The sequence below is a fragment of the Lethenteron reissneri genome, chromosome 61 (genome assembly GCF_015708825.2).
Source record: "Lethenteron reissneri isolate LAM-NWPU_2019-01 chromosome 61, ASM1570882v1, whole genome shotgun sequence".
NCBI classification, from domain to species: Eukaryota; Metazoa; Chordata; class Hyperoartia; order Petromyzontiformes; family Petromyzontidae; genus Lethenteron; species Lethenteron reissneri.
In genome coordinates, this window is record NC_083839.1 from 7,148,821 (window position 1) to 7,161,752 (window position 12,932).

At 56.2% G+C, this 12,932-nt stretch overlaps 1 protein-coding gene across 1 annotated transcript in view; it reads left to right on the forward strand.

The window, feature by feature from the left end:
- The window catches only part of LOC133358274 (tensin-2-like), a 93,388-nt gene that overhangs the window by 40,625 nt on the left and 39,831 nt on the right, over positions 1-12,932 (forward strand). The window contains exons 5-11 of the mRNA XM_061576510.1: positions 748-787; positions 973-1,085; positions 2,052-2,115; positions 3,991-4,066; positions 4,635-4,764; positions 5,912-5,977; positions 9,767-9,877. Coding sequence (XP_061432494.1) covers positions 748-787; positions 973-1,085; positions 2,052-2,115; positions 3,991-4,066; positions 4,635-4,764; positions 5,912-5,977; positions 9,767-9,877 — 600 coding nt within the window. The remainder of the gene's footprint in view (positions 1-747; positions 788-972; positions 1,086-2,051; positions 2,116-3,990; positions 4,067-4,634; positions 4,765-5,911; positions 5,978-9,766; positions 9,878-12,932) is intronic.

Here is a 12,932-nt window from a genome sequence, read left to right on the forward strand (position 1 = left end):
CCAGAAAAAGCACCGCATTTCAACGGTACAGCCATTAGCGGCACACGCCGTGCTGATGAGCTCTCATCGGCACGAAAGCGATTCCAACACAGTTTGGCCATCCACTGCTTCGCTGGTGCCAGTCGGTCCGGTCACATTTGCTCAAAACGCATTTCGGATTGAAGCTTTCGTGACTGCAGACATTGTACTCATTGGTTTTTTCGGTAAAGTCACGTGTGTAGAAATACAATAAAATTTACACCATTGGTACCTCATTTGCCAGTAAAAAATATGATAATTGGTTTTTTGCCCTTTTATCTGGCAACAAAACTGACATCCTTTTTTTACGAGGAGTCATGCTTGCATAGACCACAATACCTGCAGTCATAATGCAAACAAAAAACATAACTCTGATAATGTATGCACTGTCCTTGAAGTTGATTGGTCCACACCCGAGACAGCTTTCCTTAGAGCCTAGTCTCACATGGTGTTGGACCAGATGACGCCAAAAGCCGCACAACTCAAAGACAATGCACCATCAGAGTATGAGAGCTCGGAGTAAGCATTAGAGCCTAGTCTCACATGGTGTCAGTTTTGTTGCCAGATAAAAAAGTAAAAAAACAATTATCAAAATAAAATTTCAATAAATTAAATTAAAATAAATCACAGACGTTTCGAACGCAACACAAGTGCTCATCATCAGGTGGAAATGGGGTGAAACACACAGCGAGTGAACACACAGGGGGACACCACGTGCACAGCACGCAGAGAACGGCAAACTGCACGTGAGCAAATGCAACAAGAAGATGTGAGACAATGAAACTCAACGATTTCGACAGTGACAAGAAGACTCGCAATGCAGTTCCTCAGGAACTGCTGATGGTTTTTGTGTAATGCTCAGAGGCTGTGCACCCCCCCCCCCACCCTGCTCCTCTCCCAACTCTGCCCCCCACTCCACCTCCACCACCACCTATCTCCCCATCCCTCCACCAGGTACGTCAACTACTTTGGCCAGCTGCTGGCGGGCGTCATCAAGATGAACAGCGCTCCCCTCTTCCTCCACCACGTCCTCATCAGCGGCGTCTCCAGCTATGACGCAAACCTCGGTAGCTCCGCTGGCTGCTGGCACAGCTGCTGCTGCTGACATAGCTGCTGCTGCTGACACAGCTGCTGCTGCTGACACAGCAGCTGCTGCTGACACAGCAGCTGCTGCTGCTGACACAGCTGCTGCTGCTGCTGCTGACACAGCTGCTGCTGCTGCTGACATAGCTGCTGCTGCTGACACAGCTGCTGCTGCTGCTGACACAGCTGGTTCTGCTGCTGCTGACACAGCTGGTTCTGCTGCTGCTGACACAGCTGGTTCTGCTGCTGCTGACACAGCTGCTGCTGCTGCTGCTGACACAGCTGCTGCTGCTGACACAGCTGCTGCTGCTGACAAAGCAGCTGCTGCTGACACAGCAGCTGCTGCTGACACAGCTGCTGCTGCTGACACAGCTGCTGCTGCTGACACAGCTGCTGCTGCTGCTGACATAGCTGCTGCTGCTGACATAGCTGCTGCTGCTGACACAGCTGCTGCTGCTGCTGACACAGCTGCTGCTGCTGACACAGCTGCTGCTGCTGCTGACACAGCTGCTGCTGACACAGCTGCTGCTGCTGCTGCTGCTGCTGACACAGCTGCTGCTGCTGACACAGCAGCTGCTGCTGACACAGCAGCTGCTGCTGAGACAGCTGCTGCTGCTGACACAGCAGCTGCTGCTGACACAGCAGCTGCTGCTGACACAGCTGCTGCTGCTGACACAGCTGCTGCTGACACAGCTGCTGCTGCTGACAGCAGCTGCTGCTACAGCAGCTACTGCTGCTGACGGCACAGCTGCTGCTGTAGCTGCTGCTGCTGGCACACGATGGTTAGGAGCTGACTTTGACTTTGATTGGTCCACGAAGTTAAGAGCTGACTTTGATTGGTCCACGATGTTGGGAGCTGATTCTGATTGGTGCCGCGGCGGCGTCCTGGCTGTGCCCGCTAACCCCCACCCCCCTGCCCCCACCCCCCACCCCTCCCCCGTGCCACACAGATTGCTGCTGCCTCTTCATCAAGGTGTACCAGGGCATGCAGCTCGTGTGCACCTCGGGCGTCTAGTGAGTACGACGCACACCCTCACCCGCGGTGGCTAGGAGATGTTAACTACCTCGCCTGGTATACAGGAGGTCGTGGGTTCTGTGAGATGTTAACTACCTCGCCTGGTATACAGGAGGTCATGGGTTCGATCCCGACCCTGACGCCTGCTGCTGTATATTTGGAATTTGCATGTCTTTCTCCCCATGGTCGCGTGGATTTTTCTCCGGGTCCTCCGTTTTTCCACTCCACATTTGAGAATCGACGTAACACGCGTTCGGAGTATTTGGCTGCCGTAGATTTCCACGCGACGACGACGACGATGAGCCATTCCGTTGAGCCTCTCATTCGTGGCCAAGTCGCTTGTGAAAAAGAGCTACGTAGCTCAGAGGGACCTTACCTGGTAAAATAAAACAATATTTACAGAGCTTACATAGCTTTTCTGCAATCCTCTTATCTGCTCATTCCTCTCTATCCATGCCAATTCCGATCGTTTCAGCGTCGTCAAAGAACACCCTCCTGCAGCCGCATCTAGCCCCAGATTAGACAGCGGACAGCCGGAGCTGTGAGCTGAATCGTAGCGATTAGCACACACCACGTGACCAGTTCTTCAGCAACGGCCGATGGTCTGAGCACAAATGCGGCCGCGTACGCACGCGTGTGTGTCCACGTGTGTGTGTGCGTCAATGTGTCTGCGTGTGTGTCCACGTGTGTGTGTCCATGTGTCTGTGTGTGTGTGCGTCCATGTGTCTGCGTGTGTGTCCACGTGTGTGTGCGTCCATGAGTCTGCGTGTGTGTCCACGTGTGTGTGTGCGTCCATGTGTCTGCGTGTGTGTCCACGTGTGTGTGTGTCCATGAGTCTGCGTGTGTGTCCACGTGTGTGTGTGTGCGTCCATGTATCTGCGTGTGTGTCTACGTGTGTGTGTGTGTGCGTTCCTGGACAGATGCCATATTTTCTGTCCGTCTGCTATAGCAGAGGTGTAAAGAATTCCCACAAGACCTACATCTTTGCTTTATTTATTGCCCAGGCCTACTGATACCATCAGTAGGCCTGGGCTCTGGGTTGTTCTTCGTGCTTTCAGAGTCCTTGACTCTCTGCTCACAATCATGTTGAGCAGGCCCGGGTAAAACTACGTGGCCGGAGATGGAGCCATTCCCTGTTCACCTTGGGGTGCGACAGGGATGTCCTCTGGCTCCTACATTATTTAACATAAATTTCGACCATGTAGTTCGTGATGCCTTCGATAGCTGTACCGGAGGAATTTCCATCTGGTACAAATATTATGTGAGGTTGATTGATGCCTGGGTGCGATGAAGGGATGGCTCCCTATTGGTCAACCATGTTATGTATGCCGATGATCTGGTGATTGCTACTCACTCAGAAGAGGAGTTGGAGGCACTGCTGCTGAACCTGGAGCATGCCACTAAGAGGTGGGGCCTTACCAGCAGCCCCACCAAAACTAAGCACCTGCCTGGGTATTTTTACCATCAGACACTCCACCCCCACAACTCCCAATTAGTGATAGGGCAGTTGTGGAGAGAGTGGAAAGTTTTCCATACCTGGGCAGTGTGCTTATGACCGGCTCCGGTTTAACAGCAGAGGTCTCACTCCGAATTAGTCGAGCGGCGTTGTCTTTTCATCGGCTGCGTAAGGCTGTATGGAAGCTACCTGGTCTGTCGCTCCGCACGAAGCTTCGGGTCTTCTCGGCCACGGTCATTTAAAAACATTTAGGCTGGCCTGCCTACGATCCATCCTAGGCTTAACCAGGCTGGATTGTGTGAGGAGCTCACAAATCCTTGAAAGATCTGGAGACTGGCCGGGGGGGGGGGGGGGGGGGCGAGCGGGCGGGCGGGCGGGGGACTCTGCGCTATGTGCCCGCCCTCTGCGCTGTGTGCAGCGACGTGCAGCAAGGGAGCACCGATCAGCTCTGCATCGGCATCCAGCCGGCGCTCATGCTCAAGGGGGACATCCTGGTGAGAACCACCACACCCCCACCCCCCGGCACTCCCCCCTCGCCATGCCCCCCAACCCCGCCCCCGGGTGTTCTCCGGGCACTGCGGTTCTCGTTCTTCTATTCACGTGACGCACACCGCACCGCCACACGCACACACGCACAGGCTGTGTGGGAGAGTGCTGTGAGAACTTCACACAGCAGTGGAGAGATCATAGCTGCTGCTGCTGTATGCTGCAACTGCTGCTGCTCATGCTGCTGCTGATGATGATAACAACGATGATGATAACAAGGATGATCATGATAACGATGAGGATGACATTGAGGATGACGACGTAGATGACAATGATGATAAACATGATGATGATGATAGCAACGATGATGATGAGGATGACGATGAGGATAACGACGAAAATTATGACGATGATGATAATAACGATGATGATGAGGATGACGACGAGGATGATGATGAGGATGACGACGAGGATGATAACGATGATGATGAGGATGACAATTGAGGATGACGACGACGATGATGATGACGACGACGACGATGAGGATGCGGCGTCTGTGTGGCCGTGCGTGTGCAGGTGAAGTGCTACCACAAGCGGTTTGGCAGTGCGGGGCGGGACGAGGTCTTCCGAGTCCAGTTCCACACAGGGGCCGTGCAGGGCCTGCCGCTCTGCTTCGCAAAACACGAACTGGATCACGCAAACACCGGTACGGAGCGGAGCCCCTCCCCCACCCCCTCGCCACGGAACCCCACCATGGGGGGGGGTGGAGGTACCGGAAGGAGAACCGGCAGAGAATCGATAACGAACCAGTAGGAAACCGATAACAAACCAGTAGGGAATCATCTTCTTGGTTCTTTCGGTAAAGTCACGTAGAATGGAAATAATAAAATAATAAAAATAAAACATCATAAAATAATTCTCACGACGTTTCGGCCACAACGGCTGCTTGCGTTGTGGCCGAAACGTCGTGAGAATTATTTTATGATGTTTAATTTTTATTATTTTATTATTTCCCTTCTACGTGACTTTACCGAAAGAACCAAGAAGATGAATCCCTGCAGTCACGAAAGCTTTAAATCAAAATTCAGTAGGGAATCGATAACAAACCAATAGGGAATCGATGATTAACCAGTAGAGATACGATCTTTCGATTCAAAGCTTTCGTGACTGCAGGGATTCATCTTCTTGGTTCTTTCGGTAAAGTCACTTAGAAGGGAAATAATAAAATAATTTTTTATCATGTTATATATTTTTTATTTTATTAGTTCCCTTCTACGTGAATTTACCGAAAGAACCAAGAAGAGAGATACGATAATTAACCAGCAGAGATACGATCATTAATCTGTAGAGAAACGAAAAAATAAACCAGTAGAGAACCGATAGAGAACCGCGATTGTAGTGCCCGGTGTTGACAGCCCGCCGCCACTACAATCGGCACAACCGTTGCCACCACAACCAAGATTTCCACCACCACCACCAAGTCTGGTCATCGTGTGCACGGACACACCGCTCCGTGCGTGCGTGCGTGTAGGGAGTGGTGGCGCAGTGGTTAGCGCGCCGCACTACGACACCGGCGATCCGAGTTCAATTCCCGCTCTTGTCCAACACCAGTCACGGTGAAAAACTGAACCTCAGTCCTGGGCCTCCCCTAGATCGACTCAGCCTTAAATGAATACCTCGTGCGGTAAACATTAGCACTGGGGAGACAAAGGTGGGCGGGCGTGGTGTTGGCCGCCCACCCCCTCGTGTGCCGTGCCGGCCTTCATAGGTGCTCAATAACGGCACTTGCCCCAATAGTCTGTTAAAGGCTACACGGGGGGTCTTTGTCTTTGTGTGTGCTTCCTCTGCGGCAGATGAGAGGTTCCCACAGCAAGGAAAGGTGGAGTTCAAGCTGTCCACGAGGCCAGAGTCGTCCAAAGGTGGGTTTGTGGGTGACACACACCACGTACACACACACACCACGTACACACACACACACCACGTACACACACACACACCACGTACACACACACACACCACGTACACACACACACACACCACGTACACACACACACACCACGTACACACACACACAACACGTACACAACACACACACAACACGTACACAACACACACACAACACGTACACGTACACACAACATGTACAAACACACACCACGTACACAACACACACCACGTACACAACACACACCACGTACACAACACACACACACACACCACGTACACAACACACACACACTCCACGTACACACACACACACCACGTACACACACACACACAACACGTACACGTACACACAACATGTACAAACACACACTACATACACAACACACACCACGTACACAACTCACACACACCCCACGTACACAGCACACACCACGTACACAACACACACCACACACACACGCACACACGCACACACCATGTACACAACACACACACCGCGTACACACACAAACTACACACCACATACATACACAACCACAACAGCCACCATTCGCACAAAGTGACGTTGATGTCACCGCGGCGCTCGTGCCAGGCTAGGTGCACTTTAAGGCCACGTGAAATGTCGAACGCCTGCTGGCAGGAGGTCACGGGACAGGTGGTGCCATGGGTCAACTGACTGAGTTGACCGGCCGATGCGCCACCTGTGCTCCCCACTGTGCCAACTCGCTGCGTTTTAGCCGCCCGGCGCTCGTTGTTGTGAGCGTCGCTCTTCTGCCCTTCGCTGTTGTTGGAGGGCGACTGCCTCCAAATGTAGCCCAGTAGCAGCAGCGTCCTTTACGAGCCTCCTCTGCACACAAAGACAAAGATCCCCCATATAGCCTTAAGACTGTTGGGGCAAGCCCTGTTAGCGAGCACCTATGAAGGCCAGAACGGCACACGGGGGGGGGGGGGTGGGTGTCCAGCACCACGCCCGACCACCTTTTCCTCCCAAGTGGCGATGTTTTTACGCACGACACCAGGTACTCATTTGAGGCTGAGTCGACCTAGGGGAGGCCCAGGCCCGGTGCAGATGAGAGTCACTGGGTGTTGGCCGTGAGCGGTAAAATCGAACTCGGGTCACCAGGCTCGTGACCCGAGTTCACCAGGGCAATAACCGCTACACTACCGCTCCCCACACACACGCACGTACACACGCGTACGTGTGTGTGCGTGTGTGTGCGTACGTGTGTGCGTGGAGATATCCGGACGCCCTGCGTTGGTCATCTCCAAATCGGTGCCCGCGGGGGTCACGGGGGTCACGGCGGCGCGCTCCCTTGTTTGGTGGAGCCGCGCGGAGAGCGGGGCCCACCCTGGGCACTGCCGCCACAAAGACAAAGATCCACTCCCCCCCCCCCGTGTAGTCTCAACAGACTGTTGGGGCAAGTGCTGTTAGCGAGCAGCACCTATGAAGGCCGGCACGGCGCACGAGGGGGGGTGGGTGGCCAGCACCACGCTCGGCCGTCTTTGTCTCCCCAGTAGCAATGTTTACACACCGCACCAGGTACTAATTTGAGGCTGAGTCGACCTAGAGGAGGCCCAGGACCGGTTCAGATAATCGTCACCGGTGTTGGCCGTGAGCGGGAATCGAACCCGCATCACCGGGTTCGCAGCGCAGCGCACTAACCGCCACACACGTGCACACACACCTATGTACACATGCGCACACGTGCACACACGCACACGTGGACATGTGGAGATGCACGTACGCATGCATATGACACCTACGCACACACACACACACACCTACACACACACACCTACACACACACACACCACACACACACACGCACACACCACGTGCGTGCGTGGTGTGACCCCCGCTGGCCCTGGGCGGCTGAATTTCGCTGCCCCCAGTGAATGCGACCCGGTGGGGGGGCGGGGGGGGGGGGGCGGGGAGGGGGGCGACGGCCACCCCCTCGCGGCGTCATCGCCCGCGGCGAGAAGCCCGGAATAGACCCCCACCACCACCACCCTCACCACCACCACCCACCACCACCTCTACCTCTACCCTCACCACCCCCACCCTCACCACCCCCACCCTCACCACTACCATCCACCACATCCTCCACCACCACTCCACCACCACTTCAACCCTCACCACTACCACCCCCACCCTCACCACTACCACCCACCACCACCTCTACCCTCACCACCTCCACCCTCACCACCTCCCCCACCTCCACCACCAACCGCCACGTCACCCGCCAACCCCACCTCCACCACCACCTCCACCACCACCACCTCCCCCACCTCCACCACCGCCACCACCGCCACCACCGCCACCACCTCGCCGCCGTATTGCAGACCCGCCCCGGTAGACCAACTCGACGTTCGCTTTCCCGACGGAGGTCGCAACACGCGGAACGAAACGTCGGACCATCGCTTCGGGCCGCGGGTCCCCCACCCCCCCCCCCCCCCGGCCGTCGGGCCCCCGGCGGCCCCCCTGGGGACCCACGAAGGCCACGAAGGCCGCGACGATGCCTCCTCTCGCTCAACACCAGAGCTCGCTCCCAGTCACCGGGCCACGCGCTACCGCCGCCGCCGCCGCCGTAAACCATCGGCCACTCCGACCGCGCTCGTCCTTGTGGCTGGCGCGCTTCCAGACGCGCGGCTCCTGCGGCCGTCTGGAACGCTCCTGCCGTCCGATGTTAGGAAGCCATTGGGAGATTATGCCATTTTAAAATCATCATCATCATCATCTAGACTGGACAAACTCGCCCCTTCAGAGCTGCTCTTTGCGTTCAGTTTGTTGTCCTTCCCCCGCACCTCCGATTAGCACGGCTGGGTACGCACGGTGCGGAACAAGTTCCACACGCACACACACGCACATACACACATGCACACGCACACACACGCACGCACACGCATGCACACGCACACACACGCACACACACGCACGCACACGCACGCACACACATGCACACACACGCACACACACACGCACGCACACACATGCACGCACGCACACACATGCACGCACACACACGCACGCACACACATGCACGCACACACATGCACACACACGCACGCACACACGCACACACGTACACGCACACACACGCGTCCCTCCACGTAAGACAGAAAAGTGTGTGTGTCTGTGTGTATATATATCTCTTTTGAACATGCCATCAGCCACACGACCTTCCTTCTCTGGTCCGGTTTCGACATCCAGTGTCTCATCAGCAGCTCGCTCGTTCACTCGCTTGGTGAATTTTTTTTTTACTTTTACCGCTTGGAGCCCACGGCTTCAGAGAGGTTGTCGCCCGCCGGTAAAGGTCCCTTCTCCCCCCCCCCCACTGCCCCATCGTTAATCACGTCCGTGGAAGTCGCGGCTGACAGCGAGAGCTAATTTCATCTTCAGCTGACGTGCCGCTTTGCCTCGCGGCCGCTCTCGCTCGCTCCTCCGGCCTGGCGGGACGCTCGACTCTTGTATGTGGGGGGGAGCGGGGGGGGCGGGGGGGGATAGTCTGATGATTTGGTGGTGCTTGTGTTCTCCGAAACGGCGCCAATGATTGGGTTGGTGTTGTCGTTGTTGTTGTTGTCTATCAAAGTTTTTTTTTTTAAAGTGGTGAACCAGGACAACCCCTTACCCGGTCTCGTATAGAGAGAGAGGAGGCCTTGCCAGTGATTAACACGTGCCAGGCTACCTTGATCCCGCGAGCCTGACCCCGCTGATGAGACTCTGAATGTCGAACCCTGACCCCGTGACCCCCACGTCTCAGACTGCGTGGAGCTGCCGAACGGGCCCGGGGTGCGAGTGCGCTACGGATCGTCGGACCCGCTCGTCCGCTGGGACTCCTACGAGAGCTTCGTGAACGCGCACAGAGACAGCGGTGAGACACGGGGGGCAGGGAGACACCGCGGGGAGACATGGCGGGGGAGACACGGCGGGGAGACACCGCGGGGAGACACCACTGGGGAGACGCCGTGGGGAGACACCACGGGGAGACACCACGGGGAGACACCACGGGGGAGACACCGGGGGGAGACACCACGGGGAGACACCACGGGGAGACACCACGGGGAGACACCGCGGGGAGACACGGCGGGGAGACACCACGGGGAGACACAGGGGGAGACGCCGGGGGGAGACACGGCGGGGAGACACCGCGGGGAGACGCCGGGGGGAGACACGGCGGGGAGACACCACGGGGAGACGCCGGGAGGAGACACCACGGGGAGACACCACGGGGAGACACGGCGGGGACATGGGGAGACACGGAGATGCGGGAGACTTGGGGACACACGGAGACACAGCAACATGGAGACATACATTTACATGCACACACACACACAGACATGTACACCATGATACACTTAGCCGACTGTTGGGGCAAGTGCTGTCATAACGAGCACGTTTTGAGACTGATACTGCGCGTTGTGGATAGCACCCCGCCCGGCTGCCTTTGTCTCCCCAGTGCACCAGGTACTCGTTTGAGGCCGAGTCGACCTAGGGGAGACTCGGAACTGGTTCAAATATTCGCTGTCACTATCATCGGTCGTGAGCGCGGGGGAATCGAACTCGGGTCTCCGCCGGGTGCGTAGGCCTGCGCGGCGCCAACCACTGCGCCACCACTCCCCCGCACACATGCGCACAACACAAAGGCAAAGATCCCCCGTATAGCCTCTAATGGACTGTTGGGGCAAGTGCTGTTAGCGAGTAGCAGCACCTATGAAGGCCGGCGCGGCACACGAGGGGGTGGGTGGCCAACACCACGCCCGGCCACCTTTGTTTCCCCAGTGACGATGTTTACACACCGCACCATGTACTAATTTTAGGCTAAGTCGACCTAGGGTAGGCCCAGCACCGGTTCAGATAATCGTAACCGATGTTGGACGCATGCGTGAATCGAACTTGGTTCGCCGGGTTCGCAACGTAGCGCTGACCGCTACACTACCGCTCACACAACAACAACCGCCATTCGCCACTAAGTGGCGGCGACGTCACCACGACGCTTGTGCCAAGCTATGTGCACCTTGAGGCCACATACTGACACACACACTGACACACACACACACTGACATACACACACTGACACACACACTGACATACACACTGACACAGACACTGACACACACTGACACACACACACACCGACACACACACTAACACACACACACTGACACACACACACTGACACACACACACACACCGACACACACACACTGACACACACACCGACACACACACTGACACACACACACTGACACACACACACACACTGACACACACGTGTGTAACACGCGTTAGCGGAGGGAGGGAGCTGAGCCATGTGTCTGTTGCGTGTAGCCGTGACGGAAGGGATGCACCACAGGGGTTTGGGGGGGTGTGGGTCGCCTTTCAGCCCCCCCCCCCCTACTACCCCCCACATACCCCCAACCCCGCTTCGCACATTCCTCCACAAGCCATTCCTGAGCCTCCCCCACCAACCCACCCACCACCCACCGCCCGCTCCCCCCTCAATCCCCGTGGTCTTCCCTACGACTGCAGCCAAACAACAACCCGTGCCCTCCTAGCGGTGTTCCTCGCTGGCTCGCAATGAGGGGGGGGAGGGAGTTGATGATGGTCATGTCCGGGACATTGAGCCAGTACTGCTGAGATGTGCTGGGTTCAAGCCCTGGGTGTGGGTGATTTTTATTTTATTTTCGAAGGTTCATGATGGCCGTGTCAAGCAATTGATTGACCCCTGGGTCCTGGTTGTCTCATGTGTGTGTATGTGTGTTGTGTGTCCATACATTTGTGTGTGTGTGTGTGTCCATACATTTGTGTGTATGTGTGTGTGTCCATACATTTGTGTGTGTGTCCATACATTTGTGTGTGTGTATGTGTGTGTATGTGTGTGTGTCCATGCATTTGTGTGTGTGGGGAGCGGTCGCGTAGTGGTTAGCGCGTTGCGCTGTGAACCCAGCGACCCGGGTTCAATTCCTGCTCACAGTCGACACCGGTGACGATTATCTGAACCGGTCCTGGGCCTCCTCCCCTAGGTCGACTCAGCCTCAAATGAGTACCTGGTGCGGTGTGTAAAATCATCGCCACTGGGGAGACAAAGGCGGTCGGGAGTGGTGCTAGCCACCCACCCCCTCGTGTACCGTTCCGGCCTTCATAGGTGCACACTAAAAGCACTTGCCCCTACAGTCTAAGGCTACACGGGGGATCTTTGTGCGTGTGTGTGTGCTTGCTGAGCCTTGGTTCATTTTTAAACCGCGGCTGAACATTTTTCTATATTTATTTTACGGACATTTCAGCCAAGCGACCGTGATGAGAGTCGTATTTAGCTGCCCCTAAAGCCAGAACTGTTGTGGCTGTAGGCAAGGACAGTGCCGCCGTGTGGCCTGGGAAGAACTGTGGGGCTCGTTCACCCTCACGGGAACTACAAAGACAAAGATCCCCCGTGTAGCCTTAACAGACTGTAGGGGCAAGTGCTGTTAGCGAGCACTTATGAAGGCCGGCACGGCACACGAGGGGGTGGGTGGCCAGAACCACGCCCGACCGCCTTTGTCTCCCCAGTGGCGATGTTTACACACCGCACCAGGTTCTCATTTGAGGCTGAGTCGACCTAGGGGAGGCCCAGGACCGGTTCAGATCATCGTCACTGGCGTTGGCCGTGAGCGGGAATCGAACCCGGGTAGTTTGTGTGTGTGTGTGGAGGAGGAGGGGGAGGAGGAGTAGTGGCGCAGTGATTAGCCTACGAACCCGGCCACCCGAGTTCGATTCCCTCTCACGGTCAACGCCGGTGACGAAATATCTGAACCGGTCCTGGGCCACCCCTAGGTCGACTCGGCCTCAAATGAGTCTATGGCGTCTGGTGTGTAGAGACTGCCACTCGGGAGGCAAAGACGCGTGCCGTGCCGGCCTTCATCGGCGCTCACTAGCAGCACTAACCGGAT